The sequence below is a fragment of the Neolamprologus multifasciatus genome, chromosome 22 (genome assembly GCF_963576455.1).
Source record: "Neolamprologus multifasciatus chromosome 22, fNeoMul1.2, whole genome shotgun sequence".
NCBI classification, from domain to species: Eukaryota; Metazoa; Chordata; class Actinopteri; order Cichliformes; family Cichlidae; genus Neolamprologus; species Neolamprologus multifasciatus.
Genome location: NC_140459.1, coordinates 14,654,037 through 14,673,704, shown reverse-complemented (window position 1 = coordinate 14,673,704; position 19,668 = coordinate 14,654,037). Strand labels below are relative to the sequence as shown.

Genomic DNA, 19,668 nt, shown 5'->3' with positions numbered 1-19,668 from the left:
TTATGTCTCTTTCAGTGCTTATGAATACAGATTAAGTGCAGTTGGAAATATCTTCTACCAAATACAATGGATATATCTAATATTTCACAAATGATACCTTATGGTATTATTCTTTTGTGCTTTTGAGTTTTCTTATGGTTCTTGGTTCTCATCTTGTAATCTTAGTCCTTCTATCTCACTCTCTGTCCGTCTGTCCCTCTCCCCTGGCTCAGTCAAATCTCTGTTTTTTTTTACCCTTTTATTGTATCTAGTTGTGTGTCTTAAGTCTTTGTTTCAGTCCAAAGTAGTGGAAGAAAAGACTGACTGACCAACCAACAAACCAAAATCCATTTCCAGAAGCATGCTGTTAATGGTGCTGTAAGTGTGGCTAAAAGCAAGGAAAAATAGCTCTTTTAAAGCTCCAGTGCACTGTAGCATCTGTTAACATTTGTTATGTCAAGCTGAGCCTTGAGCACACATGGACCAGAAGTAATTGCTGTTGTGTGCTCATATTCATAAATCATACACTCCTTTTCAACTAATTTGTTTGAAACATGACATAAATGATAAACGCATCTGTGTTCTTTCTAAAAAAAAAAAATGTTTCATACAATTATTTTTATGACAAGGCAGTTTATTACTTAAGTATTCATTCACCTACTTATTGTGATTTACTGTAGATATTAATGCACTATAGCCTATGTTATAGTACTGGCCTCCATTTATTGTCACTTTGAGTAAATCTCACTGTGATGCTCCGTCTCTGGCAATTCAAACTGTTGTGCAATGTGCAAATAAAACAGTTCTCATATGGATTTCATAAATGTGAAGTACACACACATTGACAGTAGCTATTATAGTAAGGAAGCATTCTTTAAGGTCCACTGCATTTTAGAATTAGTACAATAACTGAAACAAAGCTAATATAACAAAAATCAATACCTTTAGTAGCAATAGGAGAAAATCAATCACCTTTAATAAAAGCTCATTTGTCTTCACAGTTAAAATACTGACGGCAGATGGTAGCCAGATGCAGTCAATGGGAGCTTCCATATGGCAGATAATGGTCTAAGTTTCACTGTTAAGGAGTTTATTGGATTCCAGTAAAAGCATCTGAGAGTTAGTCATGCTAAATTTAGACTAGAGCTAAAAATAATGTGGTGCTGGAGCTTGGGTGGATTATAGTTAGTAAATGATGCATTGTGGATTTTAGATTTAGCAGAAAATCTGGCAAAGGAAGATAGAATTTAAAACCATATTAGAAGTTACCTTGATAACACCTACAAAGTACACATTACTAATGTGCCAGTTTGCATAGTTAGGACAACTACTCGTGAGCATATGCCAAAGTCATGTTTGCCATATGCTCATGTGATGTCTTGTGTACACTGCGTAGTATTGGGTGTCACAAATCTCAGTGTTTGACCATAATTGTTGTGTTAGCTGTGACATCTTATTTGCAGAAAATAGTGTGGTAGTACCCTCACTTCCATGTACCCAAAGTGGTGCCCACTAAGGGAAAGTGTGCAGCATTGCACACACAACCTTTGGACCATTGGGAGTAAACCTTCTACCTACATTGAACTGCATAAAGTCACACTTCTCAATTTCAACCACTTCTGAATGTGAATATTGAGTGCAAATAAATAAGCAAATAAATTAAGACACTGGCGCATATCAGTTAAATATCAGCATGATATAAGTGTCTCTGTGAACATGCTCGGATAGTTGTTCATATCAGAGTCCTGATGGCTCAGTCATATTACAGTAAAAATAGGATGACTAACTCTTTGCAAATAGGAAAAAATGTTGTTTGCCCACTGATTACATTTCAATAAGGGGAGATCATTTGGAAGAATTGAAGATGATTTATTGTGATAGAGAAATTAATTAATGTATTTGGCAATTAGACTCTGATGACCCATCATAGCAGAATGAAATCCCAGCAATGATAGGATTTAGGACTGGACCCCGAGGATTCTAGATGCTGGTGGTGGTGAAGATGAAAACTGAGGGATGGATGAAGCCCTGAGTAACTCAGGTGAGGTGGAGATGGAACCAGGTGGGTTGCACAAATAAGAGTGTGAAAGGGAGAATGACAGAGAGCACAGATTTTAAACCACCAAGTGGACACTGACTGGCTCAAAAAGGCAGACAAGAATATGACTGGACTAGAGTAATGATGTCAGCACTGAGATTGACTGAGTGGCAAAGAAATACTTATGTAAAGAACAGGCTTGCAGCCGAAAAACCAGGAAAGGAGCCATAAGCTTAATTAAATTTTTTGTTTATTTATTTTGCTGTACTTGCAGCAAACAACTAGTTACAGAGAGGTTTAGCATGCAACACCCTCAAACTCTGTGTTGAGGCAAATGTTTGCAAACAACTGCCATTTATAAATAACAGTAACAATAATTCGAAATCACTCTCTTAGCACAACTAGTTGCCAACTGGTTGTCAATTGGTTGTCAGCCTGTTAAATTTCTATATAAAAGCAAGGTTGCTGAGAGCTTATGCCATTTTGCAGACAAATGACCATCCTGCAGCAACAAATATGTCAGTATTTGTTGAGGAATTTCTGAAATTTTCTTTCAACTCTATGATGGTTAGATAAATTAGAATTTCCGTGTATGTAGATGGAAGCAAAGTTTTGATTTTCACAGATTTCTCAGTTAACTACTATATTATCACAAGCAGATTGTATTCAATCTCCAACTTGGCAACTCAGTCACAAACACAACCAAGATTATATCATGTTAGGCTTTTAGTCTTTTTTGGGGAAAATAACCTGATCAGTCTGTAAAAATTACAGAATATGAGGATATGCCTCAGAATGACTGCGGTCTTTTAGGTACGCACATGTTTATGTGTATGCATGCTTAACTCAGGCAAAGGTTCTTCTTAATCAATTTATGTCCATGGTGGCAGCACCTCATTACAATTCACTGTACATTTACTCTGACTTTAAGTGCTTACAGTCTACACAATACAAGCACTGTTCTTGTGGTTATGGTAAAAGAAATGTTATTGCATCATGATTTTTTACAAAGAGTATTTTATAATGAATTTCCAACATTTCTGTTGTTATTTAAATTATTTCAGACAACACAACTAGCAGAGCAACAAATAGTGGTGCATCCATTACAGTATGTGTTTGTTACTTTGATAATATAACATGCTGTTAAACCCTATTACTGTCAGAATCCTTCTAAGGTTAAAAATGTTTTTTTTATGTCCAAAATCCTTGAGGCAAATTACAAATCCTCTGCTTTTGTTTTTGTTTGTTTTTGAGCAAAGACATTCGCAAGCATTTTGGACACATGCACAAATTCTGCATCCTTGTTGTCAAGGTTAAAGACATTGCTCTGACATCAGCTTCTGTGATTGGGGGTGAGATCCAGTTTGAACAGTAAAAAAAATTACACACATACACAAACAGAGCTGAGATTTTGACCTCTGCAGAGATGCCATGGGGTAAAAAAAAAAAAAAAAAAAAAAAAAGCAAGAGGGCTTTGTAGACGATAATCAGCTGCAGCTTTTAAAACGGCAGGCAAATCAAATTGATTAATGTTTTATAAAAACGAATTAACTGTTTACTTGGAAATGAATGCACTGGGGCCAAAGACAATATTTATTCAACTTTTACTATATTTTTTTAGCAAACATGTTCTTACTGGGCTCAAGCTGTTTCTTTACATTACTGATGATTTGTCAGTTGGCTAATCTTACCATATAATATCACTCTAAAGATCATCGCGATGGGGAATAGGGTTTTTTATACAGCCACATGAGTGTGCTCTTTAAAGGGTCATTGCAACTCATTTATAGATAAAGCTCAGTGTGGACATTGTGAGACACAGTATTCAGCCCTCTTAAGGATACATAAGCTTTGCTAAAATCCTTCCATCTTATCACTGGCTCAGAGACTACCGAAATCAGTGTTACAAACTTAGGTCATAGTCTTTGAAGGGCATGGGGATTTACCTATGAGGAGTGTATAAAAAAAGAAACTATGAGCAAGTTACAGCTTGCTAAGTTGGACCCCTTTTGCCTTCTGAAATGCTTTAATTCTTCATGACACAGATTCAACAAGTGGCTGGAAACAACATGATAGCATCACAGAGTTGCTGCAGGATTGATGAAAATCAACAATGTAAATTTGCTGTTCCCAAAGCTGCTCTTCTGGATTGAGATCTGGTGACTGTGCTGGCCATTTGAGCACAGTGAACTCGTTACCTTCAAGAAGCCAGTTTGAGATCATTTGAGCTATGTGGCATGAGGCACTGTCCTGTCCATCAGAAGATGGGTACACTGTAGTCATAAAGGGATCGACATGTTCTGTAATAATAGTCAGGGAGGCTGCGGTGTTTAAACAATTCTCAGTTGGTCCTAAGACAGACTAGTCTTCGCACCATTACACCACTGCCATATTGAACTAACGATACAAAGCAGGATGGATCTATGCTTTCATGTCTTCACCAAATTCTGACCCTGTCATGTCACTCTCACAGCAGGAATCAAGACTCATTACAAAAGGCAACGTTTTTCTAATCTTCTAGTTTTGGTGAGCCTGTGTGAACTGTAGCCTTAGTTTGCTGTTCTTAGTTGACAGAAGGGGAATCTGCTGCTGTAGTTGGAAATACTGTACTGCCAGACAAAATAGACTATTTATGGAAAAATTCTATATGGGAATAGAATTTTTTTAGAATTAAAAACAGAAAATTCCTGTAAAATAAACATCAAAATCCAAAGTCCATTTGTCATGCTTTACCTGGTTTTATGAACTTGCTGCTATGTTTCCTTGCTGTGTCTTTATTGATTTAAAAGTTAACTGCTGTTGATATTGTAAAATGAGCTGACTCTGCTATATGAATAAAACTGAATTAAACTGAACTGAAAAAAGATTTAAAAATTATAGAAATTCTATTGATCGTATTTTTAATGACTCTGGACTGTAAAGGTATTTAATATATATTGTTTAAACTAAGATATCTGAAGACTAAGATAAAGTATATATTTCTATCTTCTATTATTCTTTTCTGTAATTTTACCAATTTGATCAGGAATTTAAAAAAATATACAACTAATAAAAAATCTTCCGTTGGTGAAATTAATTATAATTACTTCAGTTTACAAATACTTCAACATCACATATACTCATTAAAAAATTCTAACATTTTTAAAACATTGTGGGGGGTAAAAACTTCTATAATTACATAACAATGGACAATCAAATCTATATAAATTACTGACACTTCTCTGCTCTATTTAAAATATTTGTATTTACAGCATAAAAAATTTGATATTTGTGAAATTAGATTCAATGTTATTCTTTTTATAAGGAAAAATACAATTTATGTATTAAAAAAAGTAAGTAAATTAAAATGAATTTCATGTTTATTTACAGTTACGGGCATTTTACACTAGACATGTTGATTAAAAAACAATTTTTGGGAATTTTTTTATGATCTGTATCAAAACTCTGTAAAAATCTGTCACATTTTAACAGTAAACAGAACTGTTGCTCATTGGATGTTTTTTCTTTTTCTCTTATTCTGTGTAAACTGATGTGTGGGAAAGTCCCAGTAAATCAGAAGTTTGCGAAATAGTCACCTGATACCAAAACAACTTCAATTAGTTGTCTTGAGATGCCCAAATGAGTTGTTGTCATGTGATCAGCTGATTAGATATTTGTGTTAAATAGTTGAGCAGGTGTACCTAATGAAGTTCCAGTGTTTTTATGTTTGATTCAGCCTAATGGCATGATGACTAAAGGCTATCATAATGATCATTACTTTACATTTACACCTGTGTTATGCGGGGAAAAAAGGAGAAAACAAACAAAATTGTTTTTAAAGTATTTTTTTATTTAGGAAGTGAAACAAAATGCCCAGTGTTGTCTTTGTGCTTTACATGGTTTCAAACCGGCCATTTGAGGTCTCCAAAAAAAAAAACCTCAGAGGAAGAACTCAAAACAAAGCAGGAAGCTCCAAAAGAATTCATCATTCTCCCCTTCATCATTATCATCATCACTGCCAACATCATCATCATCATCACTCGTTACAGTTCTGTAGAAATAATCAGACTCCAAAGTCACATCAGTGCTTATTTACAAGGCCTCTTGCTGCAAAATAGTTAGGTTTTTATTTACTCTAAAAAAGGTGTGGTGTAGTTGCGTTCACAAATATATTAAGAAAAATGACATACTGAACGTGTCATTTTTAACAGTATTTTGTGGTGTAGGACAACAGCCTGTGTTACATCAGCATATTTGTTGCCGTTTCTATCTTTGAATCATTGTAGTAGAAAAATGAGAAAGAGGTTATTTCTACATACAAGGCATCGTCTACCTGAATCTAAACTCTTTCATTGTGCTACTATCTTTGAAAGAAAAGGTTTTAGGTTATAATTCATAAGAGGAAGTGCTTTTATATAAGAATAGGTAAACTAGCTTGTGGCTATAGTAGGCTACAGTAGTTCATAGTAGAATCTAAGTGTTCGGCAATGCACTCTGGTGCTGAAATATTGACCAAATGTCTCCTCTTCGTTCTCAACAAAAGTCTGAATCACATCGAGAACTGCCACATTAAATTCACAACAGCCAGAGATGATGAAAAGAAAAACAACCTGAAATCAGGAAGAGCCTTTGAGTCTTCAAATGGAGTTTTGTGTTTTCATGTAAAGCCCTCGAGCAAAACTGATCTTCTGATTGGATTAAAAAAAATACTGAGAAGAGAGCACAATAATTGTGACCAACTTATAGGAAGAAACTCTGGCTGTGTTCAAGGACTAGTGAGGATCAAAGAGAAGCCGGTTCAGCAGCACAGCTGTTGTTTCACATCTTAAACAATTCCAATATGCTACCAAGGCAGAAGAGTGGCCACAGTTTTAACTGTTCAGGGTTTGCGGTTCGTCCATGTTTCAGCACCAGAGGTCTACAGCAGTACCTTCTACTCTCTACGATATTTTAGAATAATAATACGAGGCAGGCAGTGCATAAACCATGTACAAAAAGACCCATCCCGACCCAACCCAGAGCCCTCTGTCTAAAGGAGTAGAACCACCTGTGTGAACCCCTGGAAGCCCCAGCAGCTGCTAATACTCATACAGACACAACTGTCTATAAGATTATAATGATACCAATATAAAATTGTAACTAGGAGGCAACATTTTCCACACTGTGTACCAAAGCAGCTGAGTTTGAAAAACAGACTCCCTGCTCACTCCAATTTGGTCTTTCTGACCGGCTGTCACAGCGGCGTCACAGTCCCTGTAAATTTAGAGCTCTAAACCCAACCCGCCATTATTTAACACTAACTTGGTTCGCTAACTCCCTGAAATGTCATTTATCGTAACTACATAGAATAGTGGCATTTGAAAAAAAAAATCAAGATGTTACAAGCAGTTATGACTCACGTGTCTTCAAAAATATCATGCATTATTGCTCTATCGGATATCAACGAAATATTGCCCAAGACAGAAATTTGTTCGGTTTTGCCTGTTATCTAAGAGGTTTGGAAAAATATCCAAAAAAGATTCATAAAATTGGCATAGATTCCATTATTAGGCTATGATTTTTTCCTCTCTTTTTTTTTGCATGCATTAGTTTAAATAATTAAAGTGGCTGACAAAAGTAAAAAGATATTCATTAATTAGAAAGTGTCAAATGCTTTGGCATATTTGTAACAAAGGCTAAAAAAAAAAGTAAAGTGCAAATCAATACAAATGTAAATGCATATGTAAATAAATGCATAAATACATAAATCATAAATAGACACATTTTTAAAAAAAAAAAAAAAAGATAAAAACCTCAAAGATGAATGCTGTGCTTCTTGATGCAACTAAACTATTATACAACACTGGAAAAAGGTTTGACCTTTTGAGGAACATTAGGACATTTTTAATGTCTCAATCCCCATCCAACACTGACAAATAATTAAAAATAATAACAATAATAATAACATCAGATTTAGGTTATAGCAAAACTGTTAAGGAATACCCTGGTGGCTCAGTGGGAGTTTTTAGCCATCTGATCCTGAACTGGAACTCATAACGGTCCACTGTTTGCGGTTAAGTAAGCGCATATCCCAACATTACTTAGAAGTAAAGAAAAGAGCTCTTTTGTCCACGGTTTTAAAAATACGTCATTTCTCACCACACAGGTGTACTGCCTGTACTACCACATTGTGACAGGTGTGTCTTTTCTTCACAGTTCATTGTGGTAATGTCAGAAGCCACGTATACAGACACTGTATACTGCAGGTGTCCGGTTGTATAAATAAATATCATTACAAGTATCTTGTTTACTTGCACAAGAGAAACGCTGTGTGCTTTCCTTGTTTTGATGCTTTATCTTTGTAAGCTCAGTCCAAGGTCGGTCTCAGTAAAAGCAGGACACCACATGTATCCTTAGATTATGAAGGTCTGTTTTTAGAAACGCATAAAACTTGAAAGCTCATTGAATCTCACTGGAAGAAAACCGATGATGTGATTCATGCTTGGAGATTGGAGATGAGTTGTGCTTTAGTGTCATTTCCTCGTGGATTGGGAAAACAAAAAAAAATAACAGAATGCTGAGGGTAGATATGGACATAAATAGATCTAGGTATCTTCAAAAATGATGAGCTAGATGTGCTGTGCTTTATTTATCTTCACAGATATTTCAAAAAGCCTCAACGGGAAGTAACTTATCGACGCAGGTGACAGTCTAAATTAGGCATTGAAAACTTTTAACTCCACTCTCAGATGAGGGAAGATAAAACAAAGGAGAGATTGGAGGGTTCTTGATAGGAACGGATGCCTTCAATCTATTTTTGTCATATACCTTGTGATTCTTGCAGAGAAAACACTCCTACCTTGTAACACTCAGATTCTGCTTTTTGGGGGAAAGAAATAAAAGTAGGGAATGAGGCCAGGAAAATTGCATGTAAACAAATTAAAACCACCCCAGTCATTCTCCCAGGGAGCTCAGAGGGGAGAACGCCCCCTTGAAGCATGCCGACTCATAGTGCTTGTTCAGGTAACTCTTGAGTGCAAACGTCTTGTTGCATCGTTTGCACTTATAGTGCTTGAAGGCTGAGTGTGTCTGCATGTGAGCACGCAGGTTAGACCGGTCAGCAAACGCTTTGCCACAGTGCGCACACCCAAACGGCTTCTCCCCCGTGTGCGAGCGCATGTGGCCCTGCAGCAGCCACGGCCGGCTGAACGCTTTGCCGCACACGTCGCACTTGTGCTTGAGGTCGTGGGTCAGGAGGTGCATAGCCATGGCTGGCATGGAGACGTACACTTTCCCACATGTGGGGCACTTCTTAGCCATCTTGCTGTCTATGCTCCTGTGCGTCTGCTTATGCCGGCTCAGGTTGGAGGATGTGGCGTAGGTTTTACCACACTCACTGCAGGTGTGCCTCTGGGCAGTTCCCCTCAGGGTTCCCGTGGTTTTCCTTCGTGATCGTCCGTCCATGATGAAAAACGCATCCACGCTGTATCCTTCACTCACAGCTGTGTCGCCGTTGATGTATCCCCCGGCTGATGACGAAACCTCGGACCGGGGACTGTCAGGCTGGTCCGAATCGCCATGGATATCACCATGGATGCCAGAATATGTGTTGTTGATGCGGCCATAGATGACCGATGAGTGGCTCGGGGAGGGTACTTTAGAGATGACTGATGAATCGCTTCCAACCACATCGTCATACGGATTAGGACTCAGATAATCACTGACGTAGCCTGAAGAGACAAAGAAAGAGGTAAGTCATCGTGGCAGGAGGATTGATTGGCTTGGAAATCTACACGAGTGACTGCTACAAAGCTTGAACAGAGTCAAAAGGGATATTTGAGTGCTGGCAAACCTGTCTGTAACAAAACCTAAAGGGGCAGTTCACCACAAAATTAAAATGAAGCTTTTTCTGCACTTTAGTGTTGCTTATCCACACAAATGACTTGAGTGTGAGTTTTCCAGTTTGACACACTGACTATAAAACCGTCTGCTTCCTCTTGGACAACATCATACTGTTCTCATTGTCTTGGAGCAACTTTGACCACATAATTTCCTTTGGGATTAATAAAGTATTCTGATTCTGATGATGATTAATGATTCTTTCCAGAACCTGACTCGTCAAAACACTAACAAACATTGCATTACATAGGAACTGTTTTTCTCCTTCTACTGTTTTAATCCATGAACCAAAAGAGGCAGCCAGCTAACATTTCTTCTTTTATTCTAGAGTGACACATCTGAGATTGGTAAAAGGAAAATAGTTCTCTTTTTTGTGTTACTAGAAAATAAAACAAATGTATGACTGCGTATTATGTTGCTTCAAATGTTAATCATTCTGCACCTTTTAGGTCAAAAGTGCAAAACACAAAAACGGAAGAGATTAATATTAAGTGCCAAGTTCGTCCAACTATCCACCATGTTGTTGCAATTAGTTATAAAAAGAAAGCACCTGAGCGCTAGAAATACAAGATAAAGATCGAGTATCTATTATAGCACTCATTACTATACTACTCCATACCCTGAGGGCTCTGTAGAACCTATCACTACTAAGAAAAATTTTTTTTTTTTACTTGTATTGTATAACGGCAGGCCTCAATCACACTCGTTCATCAAAGTTCATTCATTATTAACATTTTGTCTCCAGACTACATTACATTACTGATCACACCCTGGCATCTCTGGTTTCTAAATATCAATCATACCACAATAAGGATTACATGAACCACATTCGCCATGTGTTCTGCACTCCCATTATGCCCAGTATCCATAAAAGACCAAAGGGTTTCCGAGTCGATTCAAAAGAAATACCTTCACATCGGTTTTTGGAGGTGATGCAAAGCAAACGAAGGAAAAGAGAAGGAGACAGTTGTGGTATTCATAGTAGCAGTAAAATGCTTCTCAGTCCTTACAAGCAAGGAGGAGACACTTTCCCCTCAGTGGGAAATCTTTATTTTTCATTGGAGGGCTCAGTGAGCACACTTGCTCCTCATCAGCTGCACCTTTTCTGACAGGTCTGAAGCTGCACACAGTCACACCTCAGGGCTGTCAAAACCTCAACTGCTGTACAAAGAGCATCTCTATTACAGCAGCTGGGTGGGGGGTGGGGGGGGGGGGTCCAGTGCATTACTCAGTGGGCGCAGTGACACTGACAGTCTCCGTCTTGAGGGAAAACGGGAAGTACACTTCACCGAGACTCACAAATTCCAAAGCAACCTGCATATTTGTGCACAACCCCTGACAAATCTGGTGAATTATTTGATGCCGCGTTATGATGCCAGCTGCTTCATTATTTCTATTATTGGCACTCAACAGGCTAAACTGTAACAGACACAAGGAGAGACTGGTAGCTAATAACCCATGGCCGCAACTCCTGTGGATTTATGCCGATCAATAGCTCTCCATTTCAATTAGCACTCTGTGAGCATTAAGACACAGACAGCAGAGGAGATACTATTGCTGGTAATATAATTTCATGATGCAGTTCTGAGAAAGGCTCAGATGTTGGTCGATAATGTGATGAGAACAACAGACAGAGGGTAGAAGGGTAGAGAAAGGGGAGTCATATTAAGGTGAGGAAGAGAGGGAGGGAGGAAGAAAGAAAAACCTAGCAGGGAGAAAGTAATGCTACGTTAAATGTGGTGATGGTGGTTGGGTGGTTTGGCAGTCCTGTACACAGCGCTCATGCTAATTTAACATTTTCGAATTTAATTAAGACCGAGTAATAGAGAGAGAAAATAGAGGGAAAGCGAGAGGGGGGGGGGGAGAAGAGGTGTGGAGTGGAGAGAGAAAATCATGAATCATAAATATTCAATCATTGCACTCTGGAAGGAAGTACTGTGTTTGTGTGTGTGCCTGTGTGTGTGTGTGCCTTGTTTTATAGAGCATGAGTAAAGTTTTGAAACATGACCAAGTGCTCAGTTTGGACCCTTATAACCAGGTATGTTGACTAAGAGCAGCTGGAGTCTTGGAGATGTTGTAGAGAGTCGTAATCACTCAAACTGACAGTTTCCAGTCCTGCTACAGTCCTGGACTATAGTGGATACTCAGCAGCTGCACTGGAGGTGGTATAGCCTTGCAAGCTGCTGCAGATAAACCACCTACATCTGCTTCCCTCCCTTCTCTAGCCTTGCCCTGACTCACCAGTGGCACATGCCACACCGGTGGGCATGGAGCCACTGCAGGTGGGGAAAAGTGCAATATGTGAAACTAAAGTAAATTAAGGTCCACTATAGTCAAAAGAAGATTGATATCTCCATCTGTAGTAATTTATATTTGGCAGCACAGCTCTGTTCTGGGACCTCACTGCACTTCCATGTGCAAATATGGAAAGATGGAGGTGGGGAGAGCAGCAGCAAGACAGCAGCATACAGAACAGAGCAAGTGTCAGTGACAACAGATGTGATAAGAATTAAATTTGACGGTGGGTTTCAAAGTGGCTTGCAAATGTGCCACAACTGAGGTCTAAAGTATCATCAGCAAAGGGCCTTGAAGAAGACGTTCTCTCAAGTGTTGGCAATCAGGGAACAAAGTAAATAATCAATATAACTGATGCGCATCAGAAACACTTTAGATATTTTTCCAGAAGGTCAGTTTTGCCTTAGACCTCAGAGGGTTAAATAACAACCTATGTGGGATAACCAGCTGGATGTGTAGTAGAGCAGAGTTTCGTCATCAGTTAATGTGTGCTGGCACTGAGATCAGCTGATCTGCCGGGACTGACTTCACAGCCTGCTAAGTTTTGTTGATGCTATCTTGCTGACCTTTATTCCACTAAAATTTACACTTTCAGTTGTTAATGATTGCTTTGAGAACGGTTTGTGGGGTTTTTACACATACTTCTTCTTTTGATAGGGGCTGTGGCAGAAGAAGTTTGAGAAGCGCTGCTCTGATCAACGTTGCGTTAGCAAAGATGGCACCAAATTTCAAACTCTTACTGCACGAAATCCTGTCTAAGATTTAGCTAAAAATTTGATTTAAAAAAATAGCTTTTTCTGAAACAGCATACTAATACATGGTCGTGACCTGCTGGATAAGCAAGACATGGAAAGCCAATTTAGAGTCTATGATGAAAAGGGTTCATCTTTCTGGGGACAAAAAGATGGTGTTCAGTAACTGTTATCTCAATGCATCGTATAACTAATTATTTCTTGGCCACCACAGAGGGTAAATTGTCCTGCTGGTGATGTAGGGAACTATATGATCTATGACTAATTAGCAGAAATCTTTGGTCCTGCGTCCAAGGAAAGAAAGTTTGGGAGGGAGAGACTGAAAAAGAAGTCTTTTCAAGTGAGCAAAATAACCCTATCCATTATCTACATTATCTTTGACTATTCTGTGAGTACCATATCACCTCTCCTTCACCTGTACTAACAGCCAGACTGAGCCATGCATATGTGACTGACAGGCAGAAACAAAAACAAGCTCGCTGTCTGGTTCTAGGATACTTTTTTCTCACACAGAACCTTTTTGCACGATCCCTGCCAATTAAACATGACCATTCCCTTTCATCCCTTTTCATTTAAAGCGCTCTGACTGTGACTGTTGCTGTTGCTGCGCATCTCGGCATCAGTGTACTGTCTCTATTTGTTTTTTTGTCTCTCTCTGTCTGAGTATCTGTCTCGCTGTGTCAACTCCGTATTCATTTCAAAGTACTTTAGCAGCATTAGAGCTGATAGCTGTTCTAAATGCTTATTAAAGATTAAATACTCTGCCAAACTAGAGCCATCCCACTTTCATGTGTCTTTGAAATACCGAGAATTAGGAATGGAAAGAAAAAGAAATGGAGAGAGAGAAAGGCTGCAAGCTACAATTTAATTTTTGATCCAAACCAGCAGTAACTGACGCACACTTGTGTGCTTTGGACACTTGTAGGTCACTGACTGCTTCCTGTCTGTGTGTGTATGTGTGTGGGTAATGCTGTGCACTCAGCTGTGCAAGCTGCCTGGGAAATGTGCCGAGTTGACAGAAACAGCAGAGTGCGTGTGTGTGTGTGTGTGTGTGTGTGTGTGTGTGTGTGTGTGTGTGTGTGTGTGCAACAAGCTGCATTTGCTTCAGTCAAACTGTTGTTATATTTATAACAAGGGATAGCTTCCCTAGTCTGTACATGCTTGCCACAATGCTACTGCTACTGCCTCTGCTGCATGTTTCTGGTTTCAGATCATCAGAACGCTTGGGATCTCTTCATCTTACATTTGACCTTGGCACAAGCAGCAGGCTGCACTAACTCCATTACACGCTTGTCCCCATGCAGTGACGGTGAATTTTTTTTTTAGCTCTTTAAAGCTGTAGTCATTCTTTTTTGGCCACTAGAGGGCAGAATCAAGCAGACACACAACCCAGGCAAATTATTGACCTATAAGGGTGTTATGTGTTTTTCTAGCAAAATCTGCCACTTTGTTTGCTTTACATTAGTGGATGCTGAACAGTGACTCTCAAAACATAAATCATAACAATAAGCTAAAGGGGGCCAAAGGGGGATAAATGAATCAAAAAACACATAGCAATTTTACTCTGGGGATTTGTGACCCATTTACATAGCATATAGTAATTTTATCCAGTATCATATTTTTAATGTCAAGGGCATATTGACATAGATAAAAGCTCCCATCTCTGTTAAAGTGCATATGGCATGTTTTCTGTGGTTTTGCTTCCGAGATTATCAGACCAAAGCAAATGCATGACTTCTGAGTAGAAATGCTAGGTAAATATTCCTTTTGTAAAAGATTTCCACACTTTTCCACTGAATATTTGACCCAAATACTGCCCTTTTCATTGACTTTGTATCGTATTTTCCCCGTGTACCCCAGATTATACAGTGCGTGGGAACCATTGGCAGCCAGTGTAGCTGGGCATGATTGCAGAAATCTTTGAAGGTGACTCACAGGTGCTGGAGAGAAGGCTGATTTGAATAATATAATTGGCAACAGAACAACGGTGTATCCCAATGTATGTGTGCTGCTGACATAATGCATTAACATAATCATTTAGCATGGTTTTCTGCAATGAACCTGCACTCACTGGCTCCCTGTTGCTTCCGCCACAGTCTTTGTATGCTCCTTCGGGAAAAATGTATTTTTCTGCACTAACATGTTAATGTCAGCAACTGTTCAGAGCTGGATGTGTGTGTTTTAATGCTTTGTGTAAGAGTAAAGGCAGGGGGAGATGCGAAATCCTACAGGTACATTTAAAAACTATAACAGGTTGTAGAGGGAGTGCAAAGCAAACCTGAAATTCCATTAAGCATTCTCTCCTGTTTTCTTTAAATTATCTTTTATTCCAGATGTGACTTCCTTTACTTGAGCATTAAAAACCATAAATAATACAGAGCAATTCAACCTCATGAAGTGCCTATATAGAAAGCTCTTAACCTCCGAGCTGACTGCAGTCAGATCCAATGTGCATCGCACACTTACTCCCTTATATTACCTATTTTGTATTATTATTAAACCGTCTCTTTTATTGCCCCAAGTCTCAAGAGGTTCTTATCAGACTGAGAGTGTAGGTTTCCTCTAATTTGTTTCTCTACATAAGACTATTTCATGGAACCAGAGCATTTCACCGAGTATAATTACAGTGTTGGAAATGGTATATTTTGGGGGGGGCGGGCTATGACCGAAGTTTGACCCTGTAATTCCCTTCTCCTCTTCCTTCTGAAACAGTCATGACTAATGCTTTAAATCTGGGGATGAAAACATTCTCAGAGGGATGCGTGGCAGGTTTTAAATGGGCGCCTGTCTCCACGCGCGCGTGTGTGTGTGCTCGGGTGTGTTTGTGTGTGTAGGTGTGTGACTAACCTTTGTCATGATGATGGAATCGCAGACTGAGCTCTTCTCTTCGGCTGTGACCATACGAGCTCTCCAGCTCAGCAGCCGAATAGTCGTCCAGCTTGACTTTCTTCACTAAGAAAGACCGAGGCATGATGGCTCCTACACTTGCACGACAAAAACACTTTTCTATCCCGCTTCAGTCTAAACTCACAACCTATCAGCTGATTTTTATTTTGACCGTGTAATTTTATTTATTTATTTTAATTCAGCCACTAAAGCTACGCTTGCTCCCTTCCGTCAAACAGCTTGGAAAAGTGGAGACATGGCTTTTAAAGATCAAAGAAACCGAGCTCTCCTCGTGTGCTTCTGCATGTTTACCACACATAATATTAATGTATTATTATTATTTATTTTGCGGTGGTTTGTCAAATACAGGCTATGTCTGCAAGTAATAGCCGGATCTCATGGAGAAAGCGATCTGTTTTCATCCCGTTAACTTGCCACTGGAAGACCTGTGGAGTCCTAAAGGCTCAAAAATAAAAGAATATAAGTCAGTTTCTGTATGGCTGCTCCGTTATAAACGTCCCTCGTGCCGTGCTTAAATCCGTTGCTTCTAAAGGAAAGATTATGGTCTCGTTCTAACAAACCGCTGGTCTTCAGCACGCGGACAGCTCCCAACAAACACTTCCTAACGTCCAGGCTCGTGCTTTCAGCACCGGACAGCTCCTCCCGTCGCGAGACTCTTCCCCCCCCCTCTTTTTTTTTTTTGTTTTTTTTTTTGTTTTACACCGCGTGCCACAGCCAAACCGCTGTTGCCCCTTCAGCTCCAGAGGGAAAGGAGAGGAACAGAAAGGCGAAACGAGCAGTTTTAAGGGGTCTGTCTGCTCAAAAGTAGCAATCCAAACACAGGTGAGTCAACGACTTGACGATTTTTGACCAAAAAACCACCCCAAACAAATAAACAAACATTTGGGTGCCGCTCAAAGAAGCGGGAAGGAGTATGGCAGCAGAGTTGCAGCGCTTGGTTAAAGGTCGGGACAGTTTAGTCCAAGAAACCTCTCGAGACCTTCGCAGGACTTCAAACCCCAGCTCGAATATCACAAACTCAGCCAAAACGTCATCACAGTTCATTTAAAATAAATAAATAAAATATTGCTCAGATTTGTTTTTAAAAACTGCGGCTGGAAGACCAGAACAGCTCTTCTCCGGTCGCTAACTCTTCGTTTCACTCTCTCCCCTCTCTCTTTCCTCCTCTCTCTTTCTCTCTCTCTCTTCTCTCCACTCCTCGCGCGTGCGGAGCTGCGGCTCTCTGTAGTGCACGGGATCAGCTGTTGCGGCTTTATAGGGCGAGAGAAGGAGGGGCCAGGGGCGGTTGGGGTGGGGGGTGGTGTGTGTGTGTGTGGGGGGGGGGGGGGGGGGGTCGGGGGGTCCTGGAGCTAAATTTTATTCATCAGGAGAAGGAAAAGAAAAAAAAAGAGCATCTTGTCTTGTTGGACCAACAGCAGCGGTGCTCTGTGATAACCGGGGAAGGTTTTATTTCGATAGTTTCTTGTGCTCTCCCGCTCTCACACTCTGATTATGACAATGAAAGATGTTTGGATGGATGCACGGATGGGTGAATTAGTCCATAAACTGGAAAGCAAAGATTGCGTCTACGTAGACAGGAAAGTTTTCTTTTTAATCTGTTACACTGTGTTGTTTCTATAGATAATCTTTTGCTTTTGCATGCTAAGCTCATGACGTATAAAAAATGTTATGTTATAAAAAGTTCAGTAACTGTTGCTTTAAGGGGAAACCTTTGTGTGCCCGCCTGATTTGTAGTCCTTCCCAGGGACCGAAAACCATCAAACCAACCGCTCAACGCCAACTTCTAATGTAGCCCCGCACACAGGTCAACGCTTTTACGCTGCGATCAACCAATCAAGCTCCTCTTATGCAAATCAGCGCTCCTCTTGACCAATCAGATCCTAGGCGCATAAATCCATAGTCAGCATTAGCCAATGAGTTTGTTTAATGCAGCTGAGGTGAAGGTGTTTTTACTGAATGGTCTTTCAGAGAGACAGAGAAATAGACGGAGACCACCTTTTTTTATATCATATAAACAGACTTTTCCCTCCAGCTACCAGGCAGCAACAGACTTGCATATATACACATTGTCATGCAAAGCCCTTCCCCATTCATACACACGCAGGCAGGCTGGCAGGAGAGATGATGGTGTATGATGTAATTCAGTGACGTGTGCATTTATGTAAGTTCTCTTTGGTGAGGTCCTTGGAGTTAACCTATTTTTAAAATTCATTGATAAATGTTTAAAGGAGACAGAGAGGGTATGTCCTGTGGGTGTGAAAGAGCGTGTCTATTTTAAAACACAGTACAGTATGTGTAAATATGTGTGGATCAAAGTGCAGCAGCATATTCATCAGTGGCCTCAGTATCTATGCATTGCATAAAAGAGGTTTCTTGTTCATATTTAAGATTTTACAACATTAAATACAAAGAGTAATAGCATGTGTCTGACTATGTAATCCGAGGCTCTGAAAGTATGAAGGATTTCTTAAATAAATCACATTTTTAGTAAAAAAACGAACCTATTGATGTTGCACTGAATCAAGTGAGACTCATCACCCATCTTCTTGTGCAGCTCTCAGCCTCTTTTAGTTTCCATCTCATTGTTTTATTGTATTCTGCCCCCCCACACACACACACTGTATGTACAAACTGTCTTACATGAAGCATTTCCAGCAGTCACTCTGTGACAAGCCCTTTGTTTGTTTCAGCAAATGCTCCTAAAATGATGCATATTTATCCTCAAGTGACAAAGCCCTCTAGCAGCCATAGAAATGATGACCTGTCATTTGTGCGAAAATGTGTAAATCAGCTAACAATGTAATACAGCAGTATAGAGCCTGCACAGAGAGGAGGTTGGGTGGATGGATGGGTTAATAAAACACGAGAGACTGCTGCTGCTCACTTTCAGTTTAAGCAAACAACTTCTCAGTCCTCAAAACTGAGGATTGAGAAAACATTTTATAATATGACATTTTCTCATCAATCTCTTCTCGGTACATTGATGAGAAAACCTCAGAACTTGCCAGAGCGCTTTCTCGTAATTCCAACAATACGCCTGGCAAGTCTGAAGTATAGCAGTAGCTTCCTTAATTTATCAGCAGGAGCAAGTGAGTAAAGTTATATTCTTCAGAATCAGTTTAAACAAATTGTTTGGGCTGTACTACTCACCAGTTAATTTTAAACTTCTTCAATATTATATTCGTTTTGGAACACTGGGTAAAATATAAAGGCAAAATGCAAACATTTGCAATTATAATAAATGCATATTCTGTTCATAATCAAACATAGAAAACATAGTAAATGTTTAAACTGAGGACATACAACATTTAATTTTAATTTTTAGTTTTAGTTTTAGTTTTTGGGGACAGGGACAAGAAAATGCTAGAAAAATAAGTGGTGCTAAAAATAAGCAGATGGGTGAACATTTGGCGTATTAGGTTAACTGGCAGCAGGTGAATAACATGACTGGGTATTAAAGATGACTGGGAGTTTCTCAGAAGTAAAGATGGAGAGGGGTTAAACAACTGGAAAATAAAACTGCAACTACAATTTCAGAATAATGTTTTTCAAGGAAAAATTGCAAAGACCTTGAATATCTTATTATGTACTGTAGAATGTCATCTACAGTACATAATGTCATCAAAAGATTATGAGCGTCTGGAGAAATTGCTGTGCTAAACATGGCCCTGTCCAAACTTTTTTTGAGATGCATGTCTTACTATCTATATTTTATTCCTGCACAGTTGGTGTGGAGCACCCACACTTTTCTTGTACATGTGCAATGACAATAAAGGGCCCTTCTTCTTTATTCTACTTTCAAATTCAAAATTGATCAGTAAGTTTTTTAAGTTCTATGGT

At 39.3% G+C, this 19,668-nt stretch overlaps 1 protein-coding gene across 1 annotated transcript; it reads right to left on the bottom strand.

Moving 5' to 3' along the window:
- Window positions 1–7,771: 7,771 nt before the first annotated feature.
- Window positions 7,772–17,063, bottom strand: LOC146493169 (transcriptional repressor scratch 1-like). Its single transcript, XM_085149103.1, has 2 exons — window positions 15,769–17,063; window positions 7,772–9,705 (listed from the first exon to the last, which is right to left on the bottom strand). The coding sequence occupies exons 1-2, from the start codon at window positions 15,890–15,892 to the stop codon at window positions 8,930–8,932; spliced, it is 900 nt and encodes a 299-aa protein (XP_085005229.1). The 5' UTR covers window positions 15,893–17,063; the 3' UTR covers window positions 7,772–8,929.
- Window positions 17,064–19,668: the final 2,605 nt, after the last annotated feature.